This window comes from Idiotropiscis lumnitzeri, chromosome 10 (genome assembly GCF_059441095.1).
Source record: "Idiotropiscis lumnitzeri isolate Australia: NSW breed Sydney's pygmy pipehorse chromosome 10, RoL_Ilum_1.0, whole genome shotgun sequence".
Lineage (NCBI taxonomy): Eukaryota > Metazoa > Chordata > Actinopteri > Syngnathiformes > Syngnathidae > Idiotropiscis > Idiotropiscis lumnitzeri.
The window spans coordinates 2,362,057-2,389,896 of NC_142400.1; the positions used below are offsets into that span (position 1 = coordinate 2,362,057).

Genomic DNA, 27,840 nt, shown 5'->3' on the forward strand with positions numbered 1-27,840 from the left:
CAAAATAAATAAACGTACATGGACATGACAGGACTGATTGATTTGGGCTTCCTGTTTCTGTGACTGAATTCAAGCGAGGCTTTTTAATTTGAAAGCATAAAATTGTCATTTCCTTTTTTACCCTGGCTTCCTTTTTGCAACGAAAATCGTTTCGATACGAACAACTTTTTGATGAACTAGCATTTCATTCGTTATGAATAAGGATTATTCACCAACCATAAATGTAATTTATTCTCTTACATGACGTTCAAACAAAAGTGATAATAATGACTTTTGTTTGTTAATACGAACTTGGTTCGAAGATTTTGAGTTTGAACCGTCCGCGAGATACACTTATAATTGTATCTTATTCGGTGACTGTAGGCTAAATATATGGTTTATATTTTTTAGTCAGAGCTCGAGTATTAAAGTTGACTTTATTTAGCTTTCACGGGGCGTCTACCGAGTGACGAATCAATGTGACCCGGAATCACAACAACAGCTGCTCGACGCCGTTTATTCGTTTCATCTCGCTTGATTCTCTCAAGGTTCCTTTATTCTATTCTTTTCTCGTTGCGTGGATTTTATAAAAGAACTCCTGCCTCGACTACTTCGGCCTCGCCATCCACAGGTGAAACGACTTTTATCACCCATTTCGTGCCCGCGGACGCTTTGGATGTTTGGCTACTAACGGTTAGCCGGCAAGCTAACGGGATGCTAACGTGATGTCATGTGACGGCTCGTTGGAATTTAAACGTATTCATTGATGTATAAATATCACTTGTAAGGACCACAGTGAAAAAATACGCAATTGGAAATAGGAAAATATGAAATATGTGCATGAAGTCACATGACGACATCAAATGGTAAACAATAAAAGAGTTACACAAGTGAACTAAATGGAAAACTTATCTTTGATGTCCACTTCCATCTACTAGTACTCTCTAATAAGACAATTCACTTGTAGAACGACTAGCTCGCTAAAGAAAATATATTCGTAACTTTTTTCCATGAACAGTGCCACTTTTGGACTCGGATGGAAATTAACTTTAATAGTAAAACTACTGTGCCTCCCAAGTAACTCTACCAGGCAAAACTAGTGGGCATGTGTCACGCACTAGTAGCCTCCTGCACCCAACTTGTAGCCCCAAACGGCTTGCTCGTAGTTATCCACTTTCCATAAAGCCATTTGACTATTTATTCACTATCCTTGATGTGCATCTTTGGGTCCTCACTAATAGGACACCTTTGGAATACTAGTGGGACAATTACATGTTAATGTACTAGTTAGGCGAAACTGTGCACTGGTTGGTTGGCAGTGCAAGATGTTAATGGGTTTAATTACAGTTCCCTTTGACCCCCGACAGAGGCGATGGGCAACCAGCTGGCGGGCATCGCCCCGTCACAGATCTTGTCGGTGGACAGCTACTTCTCGGACATCCACGATCACGAGTATGACAAGAGCCTGGGCAGCACGCGCTTCTTCAAGGTGGCGCGTGCCAAGCACCGTGAAGGCATGCTGGTGGTCAAGGTGTTCGCTATCCAGGACCCGTCTCTGCCGCTCACTAGCTACAAGCAGGAGCTGGAGGAGCTGAAGATCCGCCTGCACTCCTGCCACAACTGCCTGCCCTTCCAGAAGACCTCGCTGACGGAGAAGGCGGCCATCCTCTTCCGCCAGTACGTGCGCGACAACCTGTACGACCGCATCAGCACGCGGCCGTTCCTAAACAATGTGGAGAAGCGCTGGCTGGCCTTCCAGATCCTCACCGCCGTGGACCAGGCGCACAAGGCCGGCGTGCGGCACGGCGACATCAAGACGGAGAACGTGATGGTGACAAGCTGGAACTGGGTGCTGCTCAGCGATTTCGCCAGCTTCAAGCCCACCTATCTTCCCGAAGACAACCCCGCAGATTTCAACTACTTCTTCGACACGTCCCGCCGTCGCACGTGCTACATCGCGCCGGAGCGCTTCGTGGACGGTAGCATGTTTGCCGCTGAGAGCGACCAAAACACGCCGCTGGTGGACCTGAGCAGCAGCAATCAGAGGAGCAGAGGTGAGCTCAAGCAGGCCATGGATATCTTCTCTGCAGGTGAGCCTGAAAGGTTTAGGTACAAACTTGCTTGCACACACAAACTTACGTTTATTGTAACAAAATATTCTCTTGTTTTTTTGTTTTTTTCTCAGGCTGTGTGATCGCTGAGCTGTTCACGGAGGGCGTCCCGCTCTTCGATCTCTCCCAGTTGCTGGCATACCGCAAAGGACACTTCCAGACGGAGCACGTTCTGGAGAAGATCGAGGACTGCAGCATCCGAGAGCTGGTGAGGCCCGAGTTGGACGTGTTGCCACGGCAACCCGGACGAGCATCTCAATTGTGGCGTCTCTGATGTCCCTCAGGTGGCTCAAATGGTACAGCGGGAACCGGAGCGGCGCTTGGCGGCCGAAGACTATCTGAAGCAGCAACGAGGAAAAGCCTTCCCGGAAATCTTCTACACATTCCTGCTTCCGTACATGGCGCGGTTTGCCAAAGACACTTTCCAGTCGGCCGACGAGAGGGTGCTGGTTATACGCAAAGATCTGGACAACATTCTGCACAACCTCAGAGGTGATCGCTTTATGAAAACGCTTCGTGGTTCTCCTCGCCCGCTGTCGTGGATGCTTGAAAGCGCCTAATTGTCACTTGTGAGTGCTCGCACGTCACGGAGAGAAAGGCGTAAGTGTGAACGGGGCGAGTGGTGGTGTAGACGACGTCACAGCAAGTGTGTTGACCGGCTCCTCGTCCGTTATGAGCGTGAAGATGTCTTGGAGAGAAAGGCAGAAAAACGAGAGGGCGAGGGTTGTGTCTGAAGTTTTCGGAGTTTATTTATTTATTTTTTAAGGCTTTCGGGATTGTTTTTTTTTTCTTTTCACTGAATTATTATATTTTTGCAAATTTGTATTTTTTTTTCCTTAAAGAAAAAAAGACGTGAACTTATATTTATATATATTTAATTTGTAAAATAATTGCTTCCTTATCTGTTTTATTGTATTCTTGTGGAGTGATAATCTTGAATTTTATACAAGCAAAAATCTAAAAAAGAAGTGAAATTTTATGTTTAATTTTTGTATAGTTTCTAAACTATACAAACTAAACGAAAACATTTTCCAATGATCATTTTGTGCGCTGTTTATTTAGGGGGAAAAAAACTTGCATCATCATGTCTGTATGTATTTTCTATTTACAAAGAAACGTTTTTGTCCTTTAGAAATAAAAAAAAGGAAAACCTCATAAAAACACTTCAAGCTCATAAAACGTAATGGTATTTTTATTTCTTTTTTGTTTTTATGACTGACGCTTTATATAACTAATGTTTTTCAGGGAGTGGGCGGTGATTCAAATTTGGCAAGTTTGCTTACAACACTCAATTTTATGTTTTATGTTTCAAATAAATATTTCTTAACAAGTTGGATAACGCGTGCTGTCGTGTCGTCGATGCAGGCTCTCCGAGTTCCTCCCGGGCTGCGAGCGAGGGCGTGGTGAGCGCCAAGGAGCAGCAAGGCCTGATGGTGCTGGCATCGGTCATCACGTCGTGCCTGCAGACGCTGCACTCATGTGACTCCAAGCTGGCGGCGCTGGAGCTCATCCTCCACCTGGCGCCGCGTCTGGGCGTGGACATCCTGCTGGATCGCATCACGCCGTACCTGCTGCACTTCTGCAACGACCCGGTTCCACGCGTGCGGGCCCAGGCTGTGCGCACGCTCACCAAGGTGCTGGCGCTGGTCAAGGAGGTGCCACGCAACGATATCAATATCTACCCAGAGTACATCCTGCCCGGCATCGCCCACTTGGCGCAGGACGACGCCACCATCGTCAGATTGGCGTACGCGGGTAAGCTGCCGTCTTGTGAAGAGGCTTCCACAAAATTGGCTGTCAAGTTGGGCTATCAAAAACGTTTTTTGCCTGTGTTGTCAGAGAACGTGGCGCAACTCGCCGAGAGCGCCCTCCGCTTCCTGGAGTTGGTGCAGGAGAACAACGTAAGCACGGAGCACGACGCCAGCGGCGAGGAGGCGGAGGAAATGCTACACCCTAACGACAACTACGACTCAGGTTGGGTCACGCTGCGCCCATGTGTGAATTTCTTCGCAATAAGCCGCGTCGTCATGTGACGCTCAATGGATCGTCCTAAACGCGCAGAGCTGCAGGCGCTCCACGAGATGGTGCAGCAAAAGGTGGTGACGCTGCTGAGCGATTCGGAGAACGTGGTGAAGCAGTCGCTGATGGAGAACGGCATCACGCGACTCTGCGTCTTCTTCGGCCGGCAGAAGGCCAACGACGTGCTGCTCTCGCACATGATCACCTTCCTCAACGACAAGAACGACTGGCACCTGCGCGGCGCCTTCTTCGACAGCATCGTCGGTGAGAACCTGCTCCGGTCCGTCTTCATCCCAATGCGAACTCAACGGTTGCCAAAATTGATCATTTATCATAACATCAATTTAACTAAGATAGCATATGCACTCCAAAATGCCACGATGACGTTTTATTTTTTGGGGAACATTTCCTATTTAACCTAGAGACACTTAAAGAAATTTGTTTGAATTAACGTCAATATTTGTACCACATTAGGATATTTCAAATATATTGCAGTCTATTCTATTTATTATTTGATATCCTTTATATCAAATTAAAGGGGAAAAAAATAGCAGCGAAAGACGACGAGTTAGACGGACTTGCACCTTGGCCACTGGGGGGCAGTATCATACAGACATACAGATGGAGTAGCATGGAGCCAGTCAAAACTCATCAGAAAGTCACAGAAATGTTCTCCCTTCTTCTCAGAGGATAAAGAATACATGCCATCGAGCTACCTCGTTTGAAAACCCTCCGGTTGTCTTTGTGTGTGACGGCGTGCAGGGGTGGCAGCGTACGTGGGCTGGCAGAGCTCGGCCATCTTGAAGCCGCTCCTCCAGCAGGGCCTGAGCGACACGGAGGAGTTTGTCATCTACAAAGCGCTGAACGCGCTGACGTGCATGTGCCAGCTGGGCCTGCTGCAGAAGCCTCACATCTACGAGTTCGTCTCTGACATTGGTAAGTGCAGGTTACGTTAATTAAATTATTTCATTCATTCGTTCGTCTCGTGTATTATCCGGTTAATTGACTTGTTGCAAATACCACAATACATTCTTTATAAAATTGTTTTTCATACCAAATTTGCATTCATTTTATGAATTGTTTGCTCAATTCAAATTACTTTTATTGTAAAATAATTGTAAAACAATTTCCAAAATGCTAATTCATTATTATACCATTAATGGAAGACAATTTTTTTAAATGACCAACTGCTATTCACGGGCATAGAAACCGAGCCTTGCCTTATTTAGCGTGAGTCATTAGCGCTCCCTTAAAAAAAGTTTTCTAATTGCACAAATGTCTGGCAAGATGGCAGAAAGCGATAGCGTTATTTTCTTATTCGACTGCTTTTGGTCTGCCTCCAAGATGCCCCTCACTTACTGTAAACGTTCTTCCTTGGCACAAAGATGCTACAAAATGGCGTCAAAGCACTACTTCTGTGTTAAAAAAAGGTCTTTGGCATAAGCAGATAAACAGCAAATAGGTGAGTTTTTCTTTGAATAACAGGAGGATAGATTGAAAAAAAAAAACCCTACAAAGTGAATTTGCAAATCACGTCCAAAACAAGGAAAATTTGATCTATTTTCTGAATCAAATGTGTCGCAAGTTTGTCAATTACTCACAGATGTCCTCTATCCTCGGTGGATCTTTGTACCCGACACTGTCCTCGCTTCTTTTCCGCAGCTCCGTTCCTGTGCCACCCCAACCTCTGGATCCGTTACGGCGCGGTGGGCTTCATCACGGTGGTCGCTCAGCACCTCAACGTGGCCGACGTCTACTGCAAGCTGATGCCGCACCTCAATCCCTTCGTCACGCAGCCCATCATCCAGGTGAGCGCGTCGTCGTCAACCTCGATCACGGGTCATCCCGGCTCACGCGCGCGCGCTCGCTCGACCGCGTCCTCAGATCGACAAGGAGCTGGTCCTGCTGAGCGTCCTGAAGGAGCCGCTGAGTCGCTCCATCTTTGACTACGCGCTGCGCTCTAAAGACATCGCTAGCCTCTTCCGCCACCTGCTGCTCCGGCAGAAGAAGCGCGCCGGGTCCATCCCGGAGTGCCCGCCGCCCGAGGACCCCGCCATCGCTCAGCTGCTCAAGAAGCTGCTCTCACAGGTGAACACGCTAAAGTCATCGTCAAATCAGATCACTTGTTTGTACAGGGTGAGATTCGAACTAAGGGGTGTTCCACATCGGCCGTTTGCTATTGTTGGGCGGCGTGCAGGGAATGACGGAGGCGGAAGAAGACAAGCTGTTGGCGCTCCGAGATTTCATGCTCAAGTCCAACAAGGCCAAAGCCAACATGGGGGAGCAGATACATCTGGGGGAGGCGGCCCAGACCGGCGTGGTGGACCTGGCCGTGCTGGGCATCACCGGACGCCAGGTGGACTTGGCCAAGCCCAAAGGCGAGGTGGAGGACAAGCGAGGTGAGAGATTCAAAATGTGCTGGGCAAAAGGTCAAGTGTAGTTATTTTATTTATTTATTTTGATCTCAAGCAGCGAGGAAGCACACCAAGCAAGACTCCATGAACGAGGAATGGAAGAGCATGTTTGGATCGCAGGAGCCCGCCACCGCCGCCGCCACGCAGGCAAACACGGTACTGACCAACAATATGGAGGAATAAACGAGTTGCCGTTTTCGTTTTGGGGGGTGATTGGAGCCTCGTTATCTTGGCATTATGTTGGAATGCGTTTGAAAAAAAAATGTGCCCCACAGGTGCCCGATGGGGCGTCGAGTCATTCCCGGAAGAACGCGGCGGCGGCGGCGGCGGTGGCCGTGCAGCAGTCGGTGACGAGCGGCCTGGCCTACCAGCGCCGCGTCAACACGTGCAAAGCGGAGCTGCAGCAGCTGGTTCAGCAGAAGCGCGACCAGTGCAGCGCCGAGCGCATGGCCAAGCAGATGATGGAGAGCGCCGAGTGGGAGAGTCGCCCGCCACCGCCCGGTAACTCCCGCGATGCTTCCTCTCTCCACTTTAAATTATGAGCCTTTTTCGTTGAAAAAAAATCAAATAAAAAAAAAAAAAAGAACCTTCTGAACTAGCAAGTATAGATGTGCTACTAGTACTACCGGTGAAGTGCTGAAAGCTAACTTGTTAAGTGTCATTGGTAGCACTAGTAGCACACAGTATTACCTCAATAGTAGCACATAGTTGTCAACTAGTGCGCGGTTTTGCCTCTCTAGTAAAATGCGTTTATGCTACCTGCACGCTGAATTGTCTTTATTCTGCAGTGAGCACAAAGCGCGTACTAGTACACGGATAATTCAGCGCACTAGTGGCATATGCTCTAACATCTTTGCATCTCTGTGCGACGCGTGCGTGTGTTTCAGGGTGGCACCCGAAGGGGCTGCTGGTGGCCCACCTACACGAGCACAAAGCGGCCGTCAACCGCATCCGAGTGTCGGACGAGCACGCCATCTTCGCCACGGCGTCCAACGACGGCACCGTCAAAGTGTGGGACAGTCAGAAGATGGAAGGCAAGACCACCACCACCAGGTCGGTGCTGACGTACTCGCGCATCGGCGGCCACGCCAAGACGCTGACCTTCTGCCAAGGCTCGCATTACTTGGCCGTGACGTCCGACAACGGCGCCATCCAGCTGCTGGCGGTCGAAGCCAGCAAACCGCCAAAGTCGCCCAAAGTGCAACCCCTCCAGACCAGGTCGCTGCGAAATTCCTTCTCACTTTTAATTGTTTAATTTCCCAAAGCGATTTGATTCGAGGGCCTGATTTGATTTGATTTTGGAATCCCGATTCACTTTGATTGATTTTTCATTCAATCAAGGAAACGTCTTGCCTTAACTAGGTGCCTTAGTAAAAATATGAATATTTACCTTGAGAATTTAATCCAATGCCATTCCATTAATCATGTCCGTTTTATTTAACATGACCTGATCAAAACAATAAATACATCTACCTTCGTTCTCATTGGCGCTGACTTCACTGCTTCCGTAACTTTGTTTTCATACACTACTTCCGTGTTGTGACAAGATCTCGCGTCATGCTGTTAAAAGTATTGGTATGCTGTGAAAAGGAAATCAATTCAAATCGATATCGATTTTTTTTTTTCTGAAATAGCCCCCGCCACATTTAATTGTATCATTTCATATGTTGTAATTACATGTAATTAAACAATTTTATGTTTCTTTTATAAAATAATTAATTTTTTTTAATTTTCCTATTATGGAATGGTGTAACGAAATAAATAAAATAAAACCGGCGTAAAAACATTTGAATGAACCACAATTTTGAAAGACCACCACTGTCAATCAATCAAATAAAAATCTGAATGAAATTTTTTTTTTTCTTTCACGACACTGCCTCCCTGCAGGTCTCTGGACCTGAAGGAGGACGGCTGTGCGGTGGACATCCACCATTTTAACTCTGGCGCTCAGGCCGTGCTGGCGTACGCGACCGTCAACGGCTCGCTGGTGGGCTGGGACCTTCGCTCCAACACCAACGCCTGGACGCTTCGCCACGACCTGCGCCTGGGACTCATCACCTCCTTCAGCGTGGACATGCACCAATGCTGGCTCTGCCTCGGTGAGCGCGCCGCTCGCCGTGCTTAATGTGGTGGGGGAAATATTCCTGTGTCGCGATTCGACACGCAAAATGTGTATGTAGAGCCCTATATCGAAGATAGGGTGTGATTCCCAACGCAACCTTGACCGCCTGCCCCCCCTCCCCTCTTAGGTACGAGCAGCGGCACCATGGCATGCTGGGATATGCGCTTCCAGCTGCCCATCTCCAACCACACGCATCCGGCACGTGCGCGCGTCCGACGCCTTCTCATGCACCCGCTCTACCAGTCGTCCGTCATCGCCGGTGAGCGACCCGTCCTTTTTTTTTTTTTTGCGTCTTTCGCGCACTTCCTGTTGGCGTCCTGGTCACGTGACTCGCTTGCGTGCAGCCGTGCAGGGCAACAACGAGGTGTCCATGTGGGACATGGAGACGGGGGATCGTAAGTTCACGCTGTGGGCCAGTTCGGCGCCGCCGCTGTCAGAGTTGCAGGTGAGGAGCATGGAAATAGCCGTCGGAACTGTCCGTCTTTACGAGGGTCGCGGGCAACATGAAAATAATACGATTTACTGTCGCTGGAGTGAAGTGCAAAAAATTTTTATCAATTAAAGCGATGTTATCCACTCGTATGTGGGCAAGGAGAGCCACGGTCTCACAAACACAAAATGAGAATACCAGCAAGGAGCCTTTGAGTCAAGGAACTTTTTTTATACGGAGTCGAGGAGCTTCATCTGGACAAAAAGTTTTGCTTTGCTGCCATTTTGTGGCATTTATATGATAATGTCAACTTTCTTCTTGAGATGGGCTGACGATTTTTCATAGATTTTCACTTTCCATGGCAGGCCTAGGTCCCAACAAAAAGATAGTTCTTTGTTCATAGGAAAGTAGTAATAAGTATTTGAAAGGGTCGCAAAGCGGAAACGCCATCGCCAACATGCTCACACTCTGCAGCATTTTTTTTTTTTTTTTTCAAATTTGATGCCGTTTGAGTATCAGGGCTCTCACCGTGTCTGTCTTGTGTCGCAGCCGTCACCTCACAGCGTGCACGGGATCTACTGCAGTCCGGCGGACGGCAATCCTCTGCTGCTGACCGCCGGCTCCGACATGAGGATCAGGTGTGACAAGCAAATTCTAGAATGCTGATTTTTATTGATTTTTTTCATCCCAAAATTCACGGTCTTCACTTCAAATTGAAACGCGCTGTGGCATGTGTGCTCGCCAGGTTCTGGGATCTGGCGTACCCGGAGAGGTCGTACATTGTGGCGGGCGGCGCCAACGATTCGCTGCACTGTCCGTCCGTCCTGTACAGCAGGAAGATCATCGAAGGCACCGAAGTGGTGCAGGTAAGCCAAGCGTGTCCATTTCAGTCAATGAGAGTGAGTGGCGTCTTTCAATATATTTTTCTTCGCACACTGCACCACGTCAGTTAAGAAACAACACGGACGAGGACGTGCTCTGCAATAAATCGAGGCGCGCAATGCTCACAAACATTTTTAGAATATTTGAACGTCATGCAAGTATATTCAAATGTATTTGGGAATGCAATTAAATTTTTTTGCGAACTGTATACGCTGCCGTTTAATGCCTTGGCGCAACCGGTGGCCGACCGTGTCTCGCTCGCTTAACCTCCCCAAAATGGATTTTTCGTCTGCGTGAAAATTGATGTCCCTCGGTTGCGCGCGCGACTTTGCCTGACGTTCGTCCCCGTCGCAGGAGATCCACAGCAAGCAGAAGAGCGGCGCCGCCGAGGACTCGCCACGCCGGGGACCCGAGTCGCTGCCCGTGGGACACCATGACATCATCACCGACATCGCCACCTTCCAGACCACGCAAGGATTCATCGTCACCTCGTCCAGGGACGGAGTCATCAAAGTTTGGAAGTGAAGTCGTGCACGCAAACACTCACATCAAATGTTCTCGTGCTCTCTCCCTCACACACACACACTCCTACATGCTCACTATCACACAAGCGCCCGCTGGTTTCTATGGAAACGTGTAACGAGACTCTCCTCATTCCTTTTATTTACTTATCATGCTGAGCTCTTATTGGCCTTTGATGAGGAAATGAGAAAACTCTGATGTCACTGTGATGCCATCATGTACATATTGTTTCATAGTATGATCATGTGATGCCGAGAAGTCATGTGACCAGTGTGCACTTAATAAATGCTGATGTCGCAGTTGAGTTGACTTGCTCCCAAAATGTGCGATACGCATTTTATTTTGTTAGCATGCTAGCATTAGCCACCACTAGGGAACCTGAGACCAACACACAAATTGATTGAATGTTAATGTTTTATTCTTTTATTTATTTTTTTTGTTTTAACCCATCAATCTTTTTTTTTCCATCTAAGCGGGAACCTTTATTACGGATTATTTCATCTCGTTTTTTTGTTTTTTTTTGGATACAGTGAACCCCGGTTGTATCATTATCATTTGCACGCAAAGATTTTTAAGAAACTTTTTTTTTTATTATTATTTGGCGCCGGGGGGGGGGGTGGCTTGACATTTAGAGTTGTGTGCTTTCAGGTAAGTACCATGTTTTGCCACATTTGGGGCAACACTGAGCTCGAGTGGAGGAGATGAAACTAAATTCAGATTGAGAAAAACAAGCCGCCGCTCTTTCCATGTGTTGCTGCCTCTTCATCTTTGCTCATTTCCGTTAGCAATTTTTCACATTGTATGCTCGCATTAAGCTCGACAAAATGGTTTGGTTCAACATTTTGATTATTAATTATGCAATGTTTAATTCTATTTTGATTTATGGGTCAGTTTGACAGTAAATCATTTGAGGTTGATAAGAGGTTCTCTATCACGGAGTTCCACCGTTTTCCCCAATGCTACCTTATAAACGGGTTCACTAATCATTATGAATACTAACGATTACAATGTCAAGTTTAATCTACTTTCTGTTGGAAAATTCAGATTTTTTCTGGAAATGTGTTGGGATGCGAAGTGGGCAAACGGCGTACATAAAAAAAAAAAAAAATGTTGGTCATGTGACACGAGCACCTAAAGATTAACAATCAAGTCAAGAAGGTTTCAAGTTGAAAAGAGTCACATTTGGCCGCCGCGCCCCCTTCAGGCCACGCAGGCGTCCTGGCAGGCCTCGAGGGTGCTGAAGCGGTTGGCGTTTCCGCCACACCCGCCGTACCAGAAGCGCTCGCACTGCCGCCGCTCGCTGTCGTAGAACCACATCATGGCGTAGTCCCGGCAGTCGCCCGCGTCCTCGCCTAGCAGGCAAGGGTCTGCCAAGACAGAATTGATTTGGGAGTTGAATATTTCCACCAGCTGACATTGGTCCGACACCAGTGAAAAAAAAATTAACAATGCTCGAGTTGTGTTATACAACTATTTGATTCTTAGTCTCTCACCGCGTTTGGAATGATACACTCATTCCCTGCATTTTTTTCCCCAAAAATATGCGGTGTCCCAAAAAATATATATATATTTTTTTTTTTTAAATATATTTTTCTTTCCTGAAACATGCCATTTTTTCCCCAAAGTATAATTTATTTTTTTTTAATTGTGTTTTTTTTTTTTTTAAATATGACCTTTTGAAATGTAGGTAATGTGAAATATGTACCTTTTTTTTCTAAAAAGTAAGACTTCTGAAACACAATTTTTACCGGAAATAAACGCATCTAATTATACGATTTTCTGGAAATATAATTTTTCCCAAAATGTATTTTTCCCCCTCTAAAATATGACTTTAAAGAAACATTTTGTTGAAAATAAACTGATTAGGAAAGTGCCTCTTTCAAATATAATTAGGGAGGAAATATGCTCTTATATTTAAAAAAAAATGTCCTCGAAATCTAGTCAACAAACTTAAATACCTATTAATTTTTGGCTTTTGTGTATTGCAAGACAAGTTTGAAAAGATTTTCATGTGTTTTGTGATCCTAACCTTCTGAGCTCAATATGCGGATGCCGTCCGTCTGTCCGGTTTGCTCCTGCAACTGATCACCTGTCTCTTCCTGCGTTTGGTCCGCAAACTCCTCCACGTACCCTTGACTGGACGCCACACCGGTCACATGACCCACATGATTACGATGACAACGCTGATAATGCGATTGCCTTACCCATCAACGAGGATCTGTCCGCCGTCTTGGTCCATCTGCTGGCAGATCAGCTTGAAGGACGGCTGTGGGTATGTGGTGAAGCCCTCTGTAACACACACACACACACTCAGATGTGCACAAATGCAGATGTGTGACAGACTGGAATACAAACAGATGCACACATTTTTTTCCTTTGAGTCAATAATTGGCAACAAAGGTGAAAAATATGGCAAATTTTAAAAAGTTGTGTTAGGGTCAAAGATAGAGAGCCCGCAGAGAAAAAAAATCTGGGAAAAAAAACAGTAACATCTAATAAGGCTTTTCCATTTCCAAAACAAAAAAATAAAAATCATGTTTAAAGTTTTTGAATGACATATTTATAAAACTCCAAGAACAGGCAAACTGAAAGTCTGCGGTGGCCTACTATAAAAAAAAATCACATTTCTGATCGCAATTTAAAAATAGAATGAAAGACATGGATTCAAATGGTTTCCGTGGTTTCATGTTACGACTCACTGTCCATCGCGGCCATGAAGACCCTGAAGAACCTTCGTGCGTAGTCTTGTTCTTCCTGCTGCAGTCGTCCCAAGTGCAGCAGATGCTGCTGCGTGGGCTCGCTCGCCATGGCCTCCACTTGCTCGCGGTCGTAGCGCTCGCCCACCGTCACCACGAACAGCGCCACCCCTTGGCACTTGGCCTTCAGGGCGGCGGCGCGCAGCACTTCGCGGTCCTCAGGCGCCGTCCTGGTACCCACCACCGCCAGCATCACTTTCCTCCTGCGGGCGTGGCCGGCCGTCATCGCCTCCCTCAGGCCGAGGTTCAGGGCGTGCCCCAGGGCCGAAGATCCGCCCTCTTGCCGCATGTTGCTCACCAGGTGCGACCTCATGAGCCGGCCGTCCTGGTAAGCCCGCAGACCGAACTCCAGCTTGGTGCCGCGGGCGCCGCTCTGCTGTACCACGGCCACGCGGGCGCGGGTGGAGGGTCGGCCGGGCTGGGGGCTGACGGCCAGTTGCTCCACCACGGAGCCCAAAAGTTGCTGGGCGCCGGCGTACTCGTCGGCCTGCATTTCTCGCGAGCCGTCCACCAGCATCACCACGTCTGCTTCCACTTCCTGCGGCGCCGGTGTCTCCTGGATGAACGCGCACTCCTGCGTACGACGGCACGGGTCTGCACAAAAAGACACACTCAAATCTTGTTCTCCTCGTTGAAATGAACGAGGAATGTCAGCGATCTGAATTTGTCATGTTTTTTTTAACATAATAAATAGCATTCTATGATAGTGTACGGCCACCTGGGGGCAGTATAATACAGACATACGGGAAACGCTAAAGCCTCTTTGATTAATTCAATATTTTCCATACTACTTATATAGATCAAAGTTGAGTAAATACTGACTGCTCGTCAGTCAAAACAAAAAAAACTTTAAAAATCATCTGAATGGCTGCTCAAATCTCACAAAATTGGGGGGAAAGGCCAGCAAATTATGCTAAATTACAGCGAATGCTAACAGCTCGGCTAACAGCTAAAGCTACCATGCTAGCGTAACGGCTACTTACCGTAACAGACGGCACAGTTCTTCACCTTCCTCAGGTCGGCAGCCGTGTCCCTCCCCAGTACGGTGAAGATGGAGTTTCCTGTGTCGTCCAGCTGGAAGGAAAAACTTCTTCAGACTTACTTTGGACAAAAACTGCAAATAATGGATGACAGGTACCCACAAAAAAATCTGCAACGACGCAACTCTACGTGTTGCGAATTGTGAATATGTGGGTTAGACTTCACTGAATCTAAAAAGTAGACTGAAGTAACTAAGGATTTGGACTGTGCTTCCCTGCTGCTGTGAATAGTGGAAATCTGCAAATAATTGATACCCCCTCGAAAAAAGGTTTACAATTGCCTACAGGTGCCAAAACATGTAAAGCATGAAGCTCCTCAACTCACTGAAACATCGTTCCTTGATACAAGGATGACATGACAACATGGCGGCAAAGCACATGTTTTGACTAAAGGAAGCTCATCAACTCACTTCTGCGTAGTTTCCTGGCGCCAAGATACCCCGAGATGGCGACCAAGCACTACTTTTAACGATAAGAAATTTCTCAACTCACCAAGACAATAAAAGAGAGCGAAAAAGCACTTCTTGTCTGAGAAGTTCCTCAACTCACTTTAACATAGTTACTTGGCTTCAAGATGGCAGAAAAGCACTACTTTTATCCAAATGAAGCTTCTCAACTCCCTTCAAGATAACTTTGGCACAAGATGTTGACAAAGCACTACTTTTATCAAACCGAAGCTTATCAACTCATGTTAACATAGTTCCTCGGCACATTCAAAGATGACATCCTTTAATCACTTGAAAATGAAACAGCAGATGAATCACGTGACAATGCGTGTTGTTCAATATGCTGGAAAGAGGAACTTCAAAGTATTAATACTCGATTGCTTCCCGAGGTTGAACTTGCCTGCATGGCGCGGCTGATGGCGGGGGCGTTCCTCATGGAGATGACGGCGGGCACCACATTGAGGGCGCGGTACTCCATGACGGCCGTCACCACGTCGCTGATGTCCTGCGACGGCCCGTTGGAGAAGAACACGGCCACCTTCCTCATCATGGCGCCCGAGCGCACGCGCTTCAACACGTTGTGCGCCACGAAGCGCATAGCGGCGCCCAGCTTCCGCCTGTTGGACGTGCGCTCCAGGGCCACATTCCTGACGGCGTCCAGCAGCTGCGTCTTTCGCCGGTAGTCGTGGAAGCGGACCAAGTACTTTGTGTGGGCACTGTAGGCCACCACGGCCACGCGGGCCCCCGTGGGGCAGTTGCTCTCAGCCACGGTGAGGTCCTCCAGGAGAGACAGCAAAGCCGCGCGCTGGCGCTCGAACCCAGCCGGCGTCACGTCCTCGGACATGTCCAGCGCCACCACCAGCTCCGTGGGGAGAGCGGGGCAAGAGCCCAAGTCTGAACGACAAGGCCACACAATGGTAAGAGCTCCATTTATTTGCTCATTCGTTTGTTCGTTCACTCACTCACTACTGGCTCATTTGTAAATGCGTTCATGCATTCATTTATTCACTCGATCACTCATTACATTTTCATTGTCATTTGTTCTTAAATTCTCGCATTCTTTCATGTAAACGTTCACAGTCATTGAAATTTGTGTTCATTCATTCACTGACTCACTCATTCATGTTGGCATTTAGCCTTCAATTTATTTATTCATTTGCTCACATGCTGTGTCATTCATAATTTCATTGCTCATTCCTTCAGTTCATCATTCACTCATTTGAATTCATTCAATGATTCATTCATTCACCCAATCACATCAGTTCTTTTGCTGCTTTACTGATTAATTTACTCATTCATTCAAATATTCATTCACATTCATTTTCTCATTTCATCTAGTTATTCACTCCTTGGCATTGATTGGTTCATTCATTCATGCATTTATTCTCTATCATGTTCATTTATACATTTCTTTATTTACAAATTCATTCACTCATTAATTCCTTCATGAATTCATGAATTCTCTCATTCCTCAATTTATTCATCCACATATGCATGCATTCATTCATTCATTCATTAGTTGATAACTTAATTCATGCACTCAGTCACATTCATGCTCCCTTTCTTAACTTGTTCATTCATTAACTCATTCATTCATGTGTTCATGCATTTTTCTCGTTCATTCGTATGTCAACGCACGCATTCATTCACACAATCAGTCACTCATTCATCCATTCTTTCGCGCACTCATTTATTAGTTTACTTGTTAATTGGCTCATTCATAATTTACTCACTCACTCACTCACTCACTCATTGTTTCCAATTCAAACAAGAATAGTGTTTGTCTTTCCCCAAAATCAAATTGTCAGTTCCTTCATTAAGGTTCCTGATCACAAATCAAGATGGCCACTGCAACAGGAAGGTTGACTACTCAGACAGGAAGTGTCATTCTCGTACGTACCAGCTGAGCAAGCTGAAAGAGACCACAAACACAGAGAGAGCGAGGGAAGCTTAACAGCTGATTGGATGACAACATGACACAGTGGGCGTGGCCTACGCTAGTTGATACTGGACTCACCACAGTTGTCTCGGATGAACGTGATCAGTTCGCACTCCTACACAGCAACACAACAGCAACACTTTTTAAGAAACACAATAACAACACTCTCGATGACCGAATCGACAATGAACTCGCAACGCTTACCGACTTTCCTTTACCTCCAGCGGGACCTCGTGGGCCCTGTTGGTGCCAAAGAAATACATCATTCGACCTGTTCACCATTCATCTTTTTTTTTCATTGGTTTATTTGGTCATTTAATAATTCATTATTTTTTTCATTTATTCTCATGATTTCATTTATTCACCTTTTAACCTTTTTCATTCATTCTCCCATTCATTATTTTTTATTTTCATTTCGTAATTTTTTTTTTTTACGTGTTATTCAGTCGTGATTTTCCTCAGTTGACGTTTGTCATCCATTCATATTTTTTTATTTATTAAGTCAGTCACTCTTTCATTTGTTTTTCATTCAGTCATTCTTGTTTTATTTCTTACCCTTTTTCGTTGCATTCATTCAATCATTCATTTATCAAGGAATTAATGTGTTTGTTGTTTTCTACATTCATCTTGCCGTTTTGTCAAAAGAGGGTTCGGTCTCTCACCTTGTGTCCCTCGTAACCTGGCTCTCCGGGTTGACCCGCGTTTCCAGTGCGACCCGAGTTACCCTGCATGAGGTGCACAGTAAAGTTAAACACAAATTCGACATTTCTTTTTATATTTATCTTAGTGCTAGGATATCACAAATTTGGTCAATTAATTGCTGTTAAAGAGCGAGTCAATGGCACTGAACACCAATTTTTGACCCGAGGTGTGTGCATCTAAGCTACAAATGTATGCGTGTGTGGATGCGTGCAGGTTCATGTGGCGACTCACCCCGCGACCTTGGTTGCCTTTGGGTCCCGGTAAACCTTTAGGACCCTGCAGGCCGCTCTCGCCCTGATAGCAGGAAAGTGGGCGTGGCCAGTTAGTACTTTCTCAGCCATCTTTTCACTTTAGAGGACTTCCTCTCAGTGAAGTAGAACATACTCACCACTAAACCGGGATAACCTGGGAAGCCTTGATCTCCCTGCACACACAAGAACACGCACACACACAAACACAGACACACAACATGCATACGCATACACATAAACATGCACAAACATGCGCAAAGACAACAAAAAACACATGAAAACACACATTAACAGACATACAAAAAACACGCGCAATCTGAGATCAGCACGAGTTTGTGAGCGTGTGCGGAATCTTGCGCGAATGTCGCCTGTTCACCTTGATTCCTTTGGGTCCAGCTGGTCCGTATCCGTCTCTGCCGTCCTGACCCTGGAGGCGGTATCAACAGTTTACATGACGAGTACACAAAGCGCAGCTGCACTCCGACATGTGACACATGACACATATAAACAGCTGGAAACACCGTCACTCGTCATTCAATAATGACGCTTGTTCTCATTAAGGTCACGTTAAAGTGAACTGAAGCGTGTCCTGGCTGATTTGGGGTGGACCCTGGACTGGTCGCCCGTCAATCTCGCAGCACGAGGATGGCTAATTAATGTCAGAGGACATATAGACGAACAAGCATTCACACGCAGTCAAATGTTTACATGCTCTTGAATGATGAGGGCATTCCATCACGTTTGTTTAAAGCAGATGCTAATGCTAAGGAAGTTAGCAAGTCTACCACACTTCCCACTCACCGGCGCCCCCCGTGGTCCTGGCGTGCCCTGCACGCCTCGCACGCCTGGATCTCCAGGTTGCCCCTTTAATGACAAAGAGCGTCGTTTCCACGATGATGTCACATGATGTCAAGAGGAAGCGGTTCTTGGCTCACCTTCTGACCGTTACCACCGCGTCTTCCCACGGAGCCCGCCCTGCCTGGCGAACCCGGCCCCCCCTGCAGGACACCACCAGAATGTTTTGTTCGTCCGCAACTTTTGCGGTGTGGCACTGTTGCCATGGTGATGGCTCAGTTGATTCACTCACCTGTGGCCCAGGAAGTCCATGTATCCCTCTTGGTCCAGGTTGACCTCTGACCCCTCTGAGGCCCTAAACACGAAGCAAAAATCTGTGAAAAAATCTGAATATTTTTAACGCCAGCCTCACTTCCTGTGCGTTACTCACCTGAGGACCTGAAGCGCCAGGACTTCCAAGCTCACCAGGATCTCCAGGAGCTCCTGCAGCACCCTGGGGTGCACAAACACGCACACACACACACACACACACACCCACACACATAATTATCAGTGCAAGTGTGGTGACATAAAGCTGTCCGTAATACTGCTTGTTAAGGGCTCGTCTCCCACCTTTTCCCCAAGGGGTCCTCGTCTTCCATCAGGACCCTGATGCGCAACACACGCATGCACACACACACACATACACGCACACACACGCAGACACACACACTCAGCATGAGCGTAAGCGAGCGAACAACAACAAGATGGCAACAGGGATAAGGAAAAAAAAAAGTCTCACAGCGTTCCCAATGACGCCACCATCTCCGGCCCTCCCGTCTTGTCCTGGTTCTCCCTGTGCACAAGAAGGAAAGGAAAGAAGGGAAGGACGCAGGGAAGGGAGGAAGGATGAAAGAAGGAAGATATGCGGAGGAAATGGGGAAGAGAAAGAAGGGAAGAACAAAGGAAGGATAGTGGAAGGAGTGAAGGAGAGAGGCAAGGAACAAATGAAACAAAGGAAGGAAAGAAAGAAAATGCAAAGCAAAGAATGAAGGACAGAAGGAAGCAAAGAAGTAAGGAACAAAAGGTGAATGAAGGAAGTGGTGAACGGAGCAAGGATAACAAGGGGGCAAGGAAAACAATGGAAGGTATGGAGGAAAGAATGATCCGAGGAAGGAAGGACGTCATACGAAGTAAAAAAGGCAGAATAAATGAAAGAAGGAGGCAAACAATGAAGGAAGACGAATGACGGGAAAAAAGAAGACAGGAAGAAAAGAAGACAAATGGAAGCAAGGCAAACGATAGAACGTTAACATCCACATGTCAGTGATGTCATCATGATGATCATATCAGCAGTGTTGCATTGTGGGATTGCTGACCGGTAATCCAGGATTTCCGACGTCTCCCTTGGGTCCCGGCACGGTGTTGTCCCGTCCTGGTTCTCCCTGACAAAACACAAGATGGCGTATCATGTGACAGCCGGCGGAGTGGAGTTTGCAAGGAAACGCTCAACTCACCGGATCTCCTCTCAGGCCTCGCTGTCCTTTGAGTCCTGCCACTCCTCTGATACCGGGAATGCCCTGAAAGACGGACAGCAGTGCGCCTGTCAATCAACTGCGGAGGACATCAGTTGCAACGTGCCCACACGCCAATTCCACGCTTACAAAGCCCACTAATATGACATCATGACCGTGTAATTACCGGATTTCCAGGATGTCCTCGCTCTCCTCGGTTACCGGGCTTGCCTGACACACCCTGCGAGCGCAAACACAAGAAGAGCCTTCATCACACTTGACGACGATGACGATGAGGACATCCGTGTCTACCTGCTCTCCGTTGACGCCGTCCAGTCCGACTTCTCCATCCTCGCCCTGTCAAAACAGTCATGTGACATCCATCCACGTGAACCTCCCACGAAAGGACAACATCATCTCTTTGATATTACTCACCCGATTCCCTCGCAGGCCTCGATGGCCCTGAACAGAAAACAAACAAAACACAACATTGACGCTCAACATTTACCTTCATGCCATGTGACAAAAGCATGGTAAGTACCTTTGACCCTCGGAGTCCGGCACAGCCCTGAACACCCTGAGGTCCACTGGGTCCGGGGCCACCACGCTCACCCTGAAATATATCGACACCACCATGAAAAAGTAAAGCGGTGAGGAAGGCGAGAAAGAAAAACAGAAGGAAACTAGGAAAGAAGTGACAAAGGACGAGTTTACTTACAGGTACGCCCTCCTCTCCTGGGAATCCAGGGTAACCTACTTGTCCTGACACACCCTAAAAGACAAAACACATCACATGAAGTCAACAATGATAATGATGATGACAATGAAGTGGACAACGATGCTGTAACCTTTGACCCCAGGGAACCCCGAAATCCGCGGACGCCTTCGTGTCCTGAACATTTGCACATCACGTCGCAGCATTCCCGATTGGACACTGTGTCCTGTCACAACACAACATGAAACAAGTCAGCGATTCGTTCTTGTCGTTTCCAGATGTGGCAGCGTAGCATTAGCGAGCGTTAGCATTTCGCTAACTCACAATCTGCTTGAGTACGGTGCTGCCCACGCTCTGCATGCCGATGCTGAGTGGGACTTTGTAACCGAACCCTCGGCCGAACTCCAACATCTGCAGCTGCGCCAGGTCCGGCGCCCCCTCCAGGCCCACTATCAGTAACGCGTCCAGACCTGCAGGAAGTCCACGGTATTACGTCCGTGTGCGGGATAACAAAAAACAAACCTTGACTTGACATGATCATTTGTTTTTTTTTCTACCAGATTTTTGCAGCTGTTCTGACTCGTACTCCAATGTCATTACATCTTCATCTAGTCCGTCTGAGAAGATGACCAGAACCTGGAAGAGGACAACATCAGACTGTGATTGTTCGTTTGAGATCTTCTGAGCTTCTTCCGTGACTGTTTCTTGGGTTTCCAGGTTTGTGCACACTATGCAAAAACTGACTCTGATTGCATAACGAAAAAAAAAATGGCACACCATCTTAAAAATGTGGATTTTCAAATATAAACGGGCGAGACTTTCAAGTCGATTTCAAGGCAACGTAAGATTCACCAAGCTTTTCCCAAGTCTTAAACTCAGCAATGTAAGTCTGAATCAATCGCCCCACCGCTGGTTTAAGTACAAGATAAAGACTTATGACTTACCTTCACGCCGCCTCGGGAGTCGTCCTTAAACTTCTCCCCGAAGGACCTGAGCATGGCGCTGTTGAGGCGCGTGGGAACGTTCAAATTTAACGTCATGACCTTGGTCACGACATCATCATTGGAGTCATAAGGTTTGAACTTGAAGTCGTAAAGGGGTCGTCCGTCCTGGCCCACCACCCTGTAACCGATTTTGGTCTTGATCGGGGCGGGGCCCACGCAGCACAACCCCTGGATGGTGGAGGCGTAATGGACGATCTCGGGCAAGAAAGTCCTGAGCTTGTTGTGGCCGCTGACCAACATCTCACCGGGACGTCCGGTTCTTTGAGAAATGTCGAAGCCCATGGCGATGTCGATGCTGCAGCCTGAGGCAACGTTTGTTAGGCAAAAAGTACAAACAAGTCAGAACCGTGATTGTGCCTAAAGATAATAAAAGGCATGACGAGAGGAAGAAAAAAAAAGAATAAAAGAAGGAATGAAGAAAGGACGACAGGAAATAAAGAAGAAAAAATGAAGGACAAAAGGGAGGAAGCAAGGAAGGGAGGAAGGAAAGTAAGAAGAAAGGAAGGAAGGTAGGAAAAGAGGGATGAAGGTGGTACGGAAGAAAGAAAGATGGGAACATTGGAATAAGGATGGAAAGAAGGAAGCGACCACAGAAAAATGATGGAAGATAGGATTGAAGTAAGGAAGAAAGGAAGGAAGGTGAAAGGAAGAAAGATGAAGGGAAAGGAAGGAAGAAAGGATGGAAAAAGAAGGGACGGAAGGAAAAGGAAAGGTGGGAAGGACAGAATTTGGCCGGAATGTAAGCTAGAAAGAAGGAACGTACTTGTCTGCTCTTTGGGAGGTTTGGATTTACAGATGGTGTCGACCACCTTTTGTCTGATCTTGTCCAAACTGTCGAAGTTCTCGACGGTGAAGAGTCTGTCGTGGGTGCCTGTTATCTGCAAGAGCTGCAGGTCGTGCACGTCGCCGACCCCGATGACAAACACTTCCACCCCGAGAGCCTTGAGGCGATCCGCCGCATCCTGGACCTCATCCTGGGACTCACCGTCCGTGATCAGCACCAAGTTTTGGGAGACACCGGCCAACCTGCGGGAGCCGTTCGAGTCCTCAAAGTGACCCCTGATGGCATCCAGGGCGCGTCCAATCAGGGTTCCGCCGCCGCGCTGGTTCATGGCCATGATGTGCTTGGTCACCGACTCGTAAGTGAAAAACTGGTTCAGGTAGAACTCGTGCTGGAAAGAGTCACTGAATTGTGCCAGTCCAACGCGTACTAAATCCTGGCTGACTTTGAAGCTGCCCACCAGCTGTGTGGTGAAGTTCTTCATGATCGTGTAGTCCTGAGTGCTGATGCTGCCCGACTGATCGAGAAGGAAGATCAGATCAGCTTTCTGCTTCTCGCAGGCTGCAAAAGCGAAGAGCACATTGTTGAAGAATATTCATATTTTTGTGAACACATCTGAATAGTGGCACAATTTATAACGAGAAGTACGTGACGTGATGTCATGGTGAAAAAATCTCCTACCTGGTTTTGTGGAGTCGCAGAGAACATGTGTGATGTTCTTGTGCAAAGTTTCCAGTGCGGCAAAATTGTCCACGTAGAAGACTCGGCTCAAGTCTCGACCGGCCATGATCTCCAGTTGGTCCCTGATGGCGCCCTCTACTCCGATACTGAAGACGCTGATCCCTTTCTCTTGCAGTGCGACGGAAGGTTGTCGCAGATTGTTTCGATCCGTGGCGTCACCGTCTGTGATCACCATCAGAATCTGAGGCACTTTGAGCGCCGCCCGACCGCCGTATTCGGCATTGAAGTAGGACAAGGCGTATTGCAAAGCCTTTCCTGTGTAGGTGTCGCCATATGGGGACTTGAGAGCTGATATCGCTTGAAGAACATCTCGCTTGGACTCGTATTTGTTGAGAGTAAAAACTGATTTGGGGTCGGTCGAGAACAGAATGACTCCAAAGCGAGTGAGGTCTTTACCGACCGTAGTCTGGCTGACCATGGATGACATGAACTTCTGCATGCTTTTGAACTTGTCCGGCGTGATGCTAGTGGAGCCGTCCACCAGGAAGATGATGTCGGCCTTCTCGGTCTTCTTGCATTCTGGAGGAGGGGAAAAGAATTACCTTTATGTCCTGTGACAACTGGCAGAGTACAGTGAACTCCCGCTTAGATTTCACTCCACCGCAGCTATCCATCCATCCATTATCTGTACCGCTTGTCCTCACGAAGGTCGCGGGGGTGCTGGAGCCTATCCTAGCTATCTTTGGGCAGTATGCGGGGTATACCCTGAACTGGTTGCCAGCCAATTGCAGGGCACACAAAGACAAACAACCATTCACACTCACACCTTGGGGCAATTTCCAGTCCAATTTCCAGGAAATCGGAATACCCGGAGAAAAGCCACGCAGGCATGGGGAGAACACGTAAACGCCACACAGGAAGGCCGAAGCCGGTATCGAACCCACGACCTCTCCACTGGGAGGCCATGTTCTCCCCGTGCCTGCGTGGCTTTTCTCCGGTTACTACGGTTTCCTCCCACATTCCTAAAACATGTATGGCAGGTTGATTGGACACTAGGTATGACTGTGAACGCGGTTGGTTGTTCTTCTATGTGTGCCCTGCGATTGGCTGGCGACCAGTTCAGGGATTACACCGCCTACTGCCCGAAAACAGCTGGGATAGGATCCAGCACCCCCTGCGACCCTTGTGAGGCGAAGCGGTACAGAGAACGGATGGATGCATGGAATAATGAAAAGAGTCTAATCAAGGATAAATGACCTCTATCTGGATCACAGATCTCCATCGCCACCTGGCTCTCCAAGTCCTTCAGAGCATCGAAGTCCCTCTCGGCGTAGACTCGCTCTGGTGATCCACTGATCTCCAGTAGTTGGGTGGTGTTGGCGTCCACTACTCCGATGGCGTAGACCACCACACCCTTGCGCCTCAGGGCCGCCGCAGGAAGTTTGACATTATCTTGAGCTTCTCCGTCGGTGACCACCACCATCCTCTGCCTCACGCCAGGCCGCCCGCCTTGCAACGTATCAAAGTACGGCGATAACGCTGCGATAGCCTGTCCCGTGTGCGTGCCTCCTCCGATCTGTTGCATGCCATCGATGGCTTGCAACATTTGATCTTTGGTATAATGGCGGTTGAGGGGGAAGACCAGCTGCTGGATGGTGCTGAACTGCATGACGCCCACGTGGACGTCGCTTTGCCCGATATTGGACTTGCCGACAACAGATTTCATGAAGTCTTTCATTTTTTCGTAGTCCTGTGGATAAATGCTCCCAGAGCTGTCAACCAAGAACAGGAGGTCTCCGGGTATGTCTTTACAAACTGCGGAAACACAACAAAGGAAGCTGGAAAGTTAGTCATTTCTTTGCGGTGGACTTTACACATGCAAGTTGAGCCTTGAGTGGCCTCACATGCGGCACATGCCAAAATCTGCCGTTGCCCTCATCAAAATTGGCCAACTGTGGAACATCACGTCCATTTTCTACAGCGAAATATGGCCCCCGTCCGTATGAGTGAGGAAATAAGGAAAGATGATATTTGAGAATGAAACATTTCTCACCGTCTGTGGTGCAGATGTCCGTGATGATGTCATCCTTGATGGGATTCAGAGCATCAAAGTTATTGACGAAGAAGGTTTTCTTGGGGTCGCCGGATATCTCATTAAGTTCGGTCATGTCGGCGTTCTTCACTCCAATGGCATAGATAGTGACACCCTGAGCTCGCAGCTTCGCCGCGGGCACCTTGACGTCATCTGTGGATTTCCCATCGGTGATGACCACCAAGTATTCCGGCACTTTCTGACCTCGAGTGGCCACGGCCCGATCAAACTGCGGGCCCATGAACTCCAGCGCCCTTCCTGTTTCCGTCCCGCCCCCCACCTGCACGATGGCCTCCACCGCCTTCTCCAGGCTTTTGCCGTCAGCATAGGCCGTCAGATCAAATTCCAAGTTTGGCGCATCGGCAAACTTGGCGACGCCCAAGCGGACGTGCTGAGGCCCGATGCGGAAGGTACTGATGAACTCGATGATGAACTTCTTCATGTCGTAAAAGTCGGTGGGGTAGATACTTCCAGAGTGGTCAATCAGGAAGAAGATGTCCGCTTCATCAGTTTGCAAGCAACCTAGAGGACAATACAATAGAACACATTGCATTCGGTAGAATTGTATTTTTTTAATTTTATATATATATTTTTTTACTCTGGCTGTTTTTGGATTGTGGCGGACGGTCAAGGCCTTCAATGCCTAACAAAATCAAGAAATCAAGATCATATTCTTCACTTTGATGTCATATTATATCCTAGTGTTGTATTTTTGGGTGAGAGTTTTTATCCAATCCGAATTCAGCTTGCTCTTGTTGCCAGGCAGATTTCATAATACGCGCGATTCGTCCGAGGCCTTCGGATACAATCGTGCGGGCGTCTCTTCTGTGCCTCACGGTGGCTCATACAGTTTATTGACATTTGCGACAGCCAATCAGATCACGAGTTGGTTACCGTGAGCCTCCTCGCTGGCTTTCCGCTGAAAGTGATGAACGCATCTTGCAATTGGATACTCACTCATGAGGGGGCAGCGCTATGCGGAAACTACACACTCGAAAGTCGTAACTGGCGACCGTTTGGATATCTAAAATATATTCTTGCTTTTTTAACCACAATAGCTGAAGGAGGGAAAAGTATGGATTTAATTGCAGATACACTTGCGAGGCCATTTTCGAGACGGACCTTTCGAGAGAAGCTCGGTCGTCCAACACTCACTCAGTTCTGTGTAAGTGTGTTTCTGTATATTATTTGTCCAGACGTGGTGTCATAAATGATCGTATTATGAGGGGGATTTATGCAAGTAGGACTAAGTAGGTGTGTGTAATGTTCTATTGGCCTAAACTATTTTGGAGTACGGCACTCACTATATGGTGGACTATTTGTGGTTATGGAGTGATTTCAAACACAAGATTTCATAAAGTGCGGCGATGCAAACCTTCTTTGATGCTGCTTCTTCTCACATTGACGCTGACCGCTTGCCGCAGGATGTTGTGGCAAACGATATTCTGCAGCTTCTGCTCCAGCACAGGGAGTTTGGAGAAACTGTCCACGGTGAAAATATGCTTGCTCGGAGGGTGCGACGCCATCTTCACCAGCTGGGCTTGGTTGGCGTTCTTGACGCCCACCGCGTAGATGGTGACGCCCGCCCGACGGAGGGCCACGGCAGCGTTGCTCACATCGTCTTGGGATTTCCCGTCGGTGATCACGACCGCCACCTGCTGGACACCTTTGTCCTTCCTGCTGCCTCTTTCTTTGGTGAACACTTGCTCCCGCGTGAAATTGAGGGCGACTCCCGTATTAGTGCCACCGCCCTGGTATGGCATTATTTTGATGAAACTGAGCAACTCGCTCTTGTCGTCGAAGGTGTTGAGGTAGACCTGTGCTTTGGCTTTGTCACTGTACATCACAATGCCCACTCGCACTTTGGACGGAGCCACATCCAGCCCACTGACAACCGAGTGGAGGAACTTGCGTACCAGCTGGAAGTTTGGGGTTCCGATGCTTCCGGACTCATCGATGATAAACACAATGTCTGCCAGTTTGGCTCCTTTACATTCTGTGAAAGAAGCGACAAAAAATTCTTCATGATAAAAGTGAAATTCTTACACTGGCAGCAAGTAAACAACCAAAGTTTGACACCCCTGACCTAAGGCTTATGCCCCAGACGAATAAAATGTCCTAAGTTCTATTTGAACCTTCAACGAAATACTTTTTTCTCTCAACTTGTTCTAACACGAAGTTAACTTCAAAACCCCCCCAAAAAAATAAAAATTACTGAAGCTGCCGGGTCTCGAGTGTCAGGAGTTTGACTCTTGACCCGGTGACGATGTCAAAGTATATTTAACTCATTCACTACCAGCCCAGTGAAAAAATGGATCTTTGACGTCTTTAGCCGTCAATGGCAGTAAATGAGGTAGGCAAAAATACCGAACCCGAGTGATGGGAAAATGAACGTTCAAATTTGCTTCATGAACCAGTTGTGCAATTTTTGAGTCCTTAGATGGCACTGTTGAAAATGGCAAGTCGGTGTGCTTTCAGCCCGCCCAATGTTGAACAGAGAGCGCCATCTACTGGAGTCCAAAAATACTACAATTGCTTCAAGAAGTTGATTTGAAGCTTCATTTACCCAACACTACCGAACCCCCATTTGCTCCTGATTCTGCATCAAGATAAATAGCACCCAATAGTATTCTGCAAAAACACGTGCAGCAGCATAATAAATACAA

At 47.5% G+C, this 27,840-nt stretch overlaps 2 protein-coding genes across 3 annotated transcripts in view; one reads left to right on the forward strand and one right to left on the reverse strand.

The window, feature by feature from the left end:
• Positions 1 to 137: 137 nt before the first annotated feature.
• Positions 138 to 10,801, forward strand: pik3r4 (phosphoinositide-3-kinase, regulatory subunit 4). Of its 2 annotated transcripts, none has more exons than XM_088306284.1 (20): positions 138 to 610; positions 1,347 to 2,069; positions 2,165 to 2,298; positions 2,375 to 2,582; positions 3,456 to 3,845; positions 3,930 to 4,064; positions 4,152 to 4,373; positions 4,872 to 5,045; positions 5,772 to 5,917; positions 5,994 to 6,197; positions 6,307 to 6,508; positions 6,579 to 6,679; positions 6,799 to 7,024; positions 7,411 to 7,741; positions 8,411 to 8,622; positions 8,773 to 8,904; positions 8,990 to 9,090; positions 9,625 to 9,713; positions 9,821 to 9,941; positions 10,312 to 10,801. In XM_088306284.1, exons 2-20 carry the CDS (start codon positions 1,352 to 1,354, stop codon positions 10,480 to 10,482), a joined length of 4,017 nt encoding a protein of 1,338 aa, XP_088162410.1. In that variant the 5' UTR covers positions 138 to 610; positions 1,347 to 1,351; the 3' UTR covers positions 10,483 to 10,801. The 2 variants fall into 2 exon arrangements, with proteins under 2 accessions (XP_088162410.1, XP_088162411.1); XM_088306285.1 differs by having other exon boundaries at positions 6,582 to 6,679.
• Positions 10,546 to 27,840, reverse strand: part of col6a4a (collagen, type VI, alpha 4a) — a 32,951-nt gene continuing 15,656 nt past the window's right edge. Inside the window, exons 6-40 of the mRNA XM_088306286.1 lie at positions 26,550 to 27,170; positions 25,136 to 25,696; positions 24,340 to 24,897; positions 23,083 to 23,661; positions 22,384 to 22,962; positions 21,561 to 21,922; positions 21,174 to 21,252; positions 20,941 to 21,086; positions 20,750 to 20,842; positions 20,620 to 20,673; positions 20,443 to 20,514; positions 20,337 to 20,363; positions 20,214 to 20,258; positions 20,089 to 20,142; positions 19,905 to 19,967; positions 19,767 to 19,832; positions 19,190 to 19,243; positions 19,021 to 19,056; positions 18,839 to 18,901; positions 18,701 to 18,763; positions 18,549 to 18,611; positions 18,415 to 18,477; positions 17,990 to 18,040; positions 17,751 to 17,786; positions 17,594 to 17,656; positions 17,323 to 17,385; positions 16,865 to 16,900; positions 16,739 to 16,775; positions 16,622 to 16,633; positions 15,122 to 15,615; positions 14,219 to 14,309; positions 13,179 to 13,829; positions 12,684 to 12,768; positions 12,509 to 12,615; positions 10,546 to 11,846 (exon numbers count right to left, since the gene is read on the reverse strand). Of these exons, the coding sequence (XP_088162412.1) occupies positions 11,680 to 11,846; positions 12,509 to 12,615; positions 12,684 to 12,768; positions 13,179 to 13,829; positions 14,219 to 14,309; positions 15,122 to 15,615; positions 16,622 to 16,633; positions 16,739 to 16,775; positions 16,865 to 16,900; positions 17,323 to 17,385; positions 17,594 to 17,656; positions 17,751 to 17,786; positions 17,990 to 18,040; positions 18,415 to 18,477; positions 18,549 to 18,611; positions 18,701 to 18,763; positions 18,839 to 18,901; positions 19,021 to 19,056; positions 19,190 to 19,243; positions 19,767 to 19,832; positions 19,905 to 19,967; positions 20,089 to 20,142; positions 20,214 to 20,258; positions 20,337 to 20,363; positions 20,443 to 20,514; positions 20,620 to 20,673; positions 20,750 to 20,842; positions 20,941 to 21,086; positions 21,174 to 21,252; positions 21,561 to 21,922; positions 22,384 to 22,962; positions 23,083 to 23,661; positions 24,340 to 24,897; positions 25,136 to 25,696; positions 26,550 to 27,170 (6,194 nt within the window). The 3' untranslated portion in view covers positions 10,546 to 11,679. The remainder of the gene's footprint in view (positions 11,847 to 12,508; positions 12,616 to 12,683; positions 12,769 to 13,178; positions 13,830 to 14,218; positions 14,310 to 15,121; positions 15,616 to 16,621; positions 16,634 to 16,738; positions 16,776 to 16,864; positions 16,901 to 17,322; positions 17,386 to 17,593; positions 17,657 to 17,750; positions 17,787 to 17,989; positions 18,041 to 18,414; positions 18,478 to 18,548; positions 18,612 to 18,700; positions 18,764 to 18,838; positions 18,902 to 19,020; positions 19,057 to 19,189; positions 19,244 to 19,766; positions 19,833 to 19,904; positions 19,968 to 20,088; positions 20,143 to 20,213; positions 20,259 to 20,336; positions 20,364 to 20,442; positions 20,515 to 20,619; positions 20,674 to 20,749; positions 20,843 to 20,940; positions 21,087 to 21,173; positions 21,253 to 21,560; positions 21,923 to 22,383; positions 22,963 to 23,082; positions 23,662 to 24,339; positions 24,898 to 25,135; positions 25,697 to 26,549; positions 27,171 to 27,840) is intronic.

Coding starts and splice junctions, on each gene's coding strand:
- pik3r4 (XM_088306284.1), top strand. CDS start 1,352: ATGGGCAACCAGCTGGCGGGCATCGCCCCGTCACAGATCTTGTCGGTG. Junction 9,714..9,820: donor GGCTCCGACATGAGGATCAG/GTGTGACAAGCA, acceptor TGTGCTCGCCAG/GTTCTGGGATCTGGCGTACC. Junction 9,942..10,311: donor AAGGCACCGAAGTGGTGCAG/GTAAGCCAAGCG, acceptor TCCCCGTCGCAG/GAGATCCACAGCAAGCAGAA.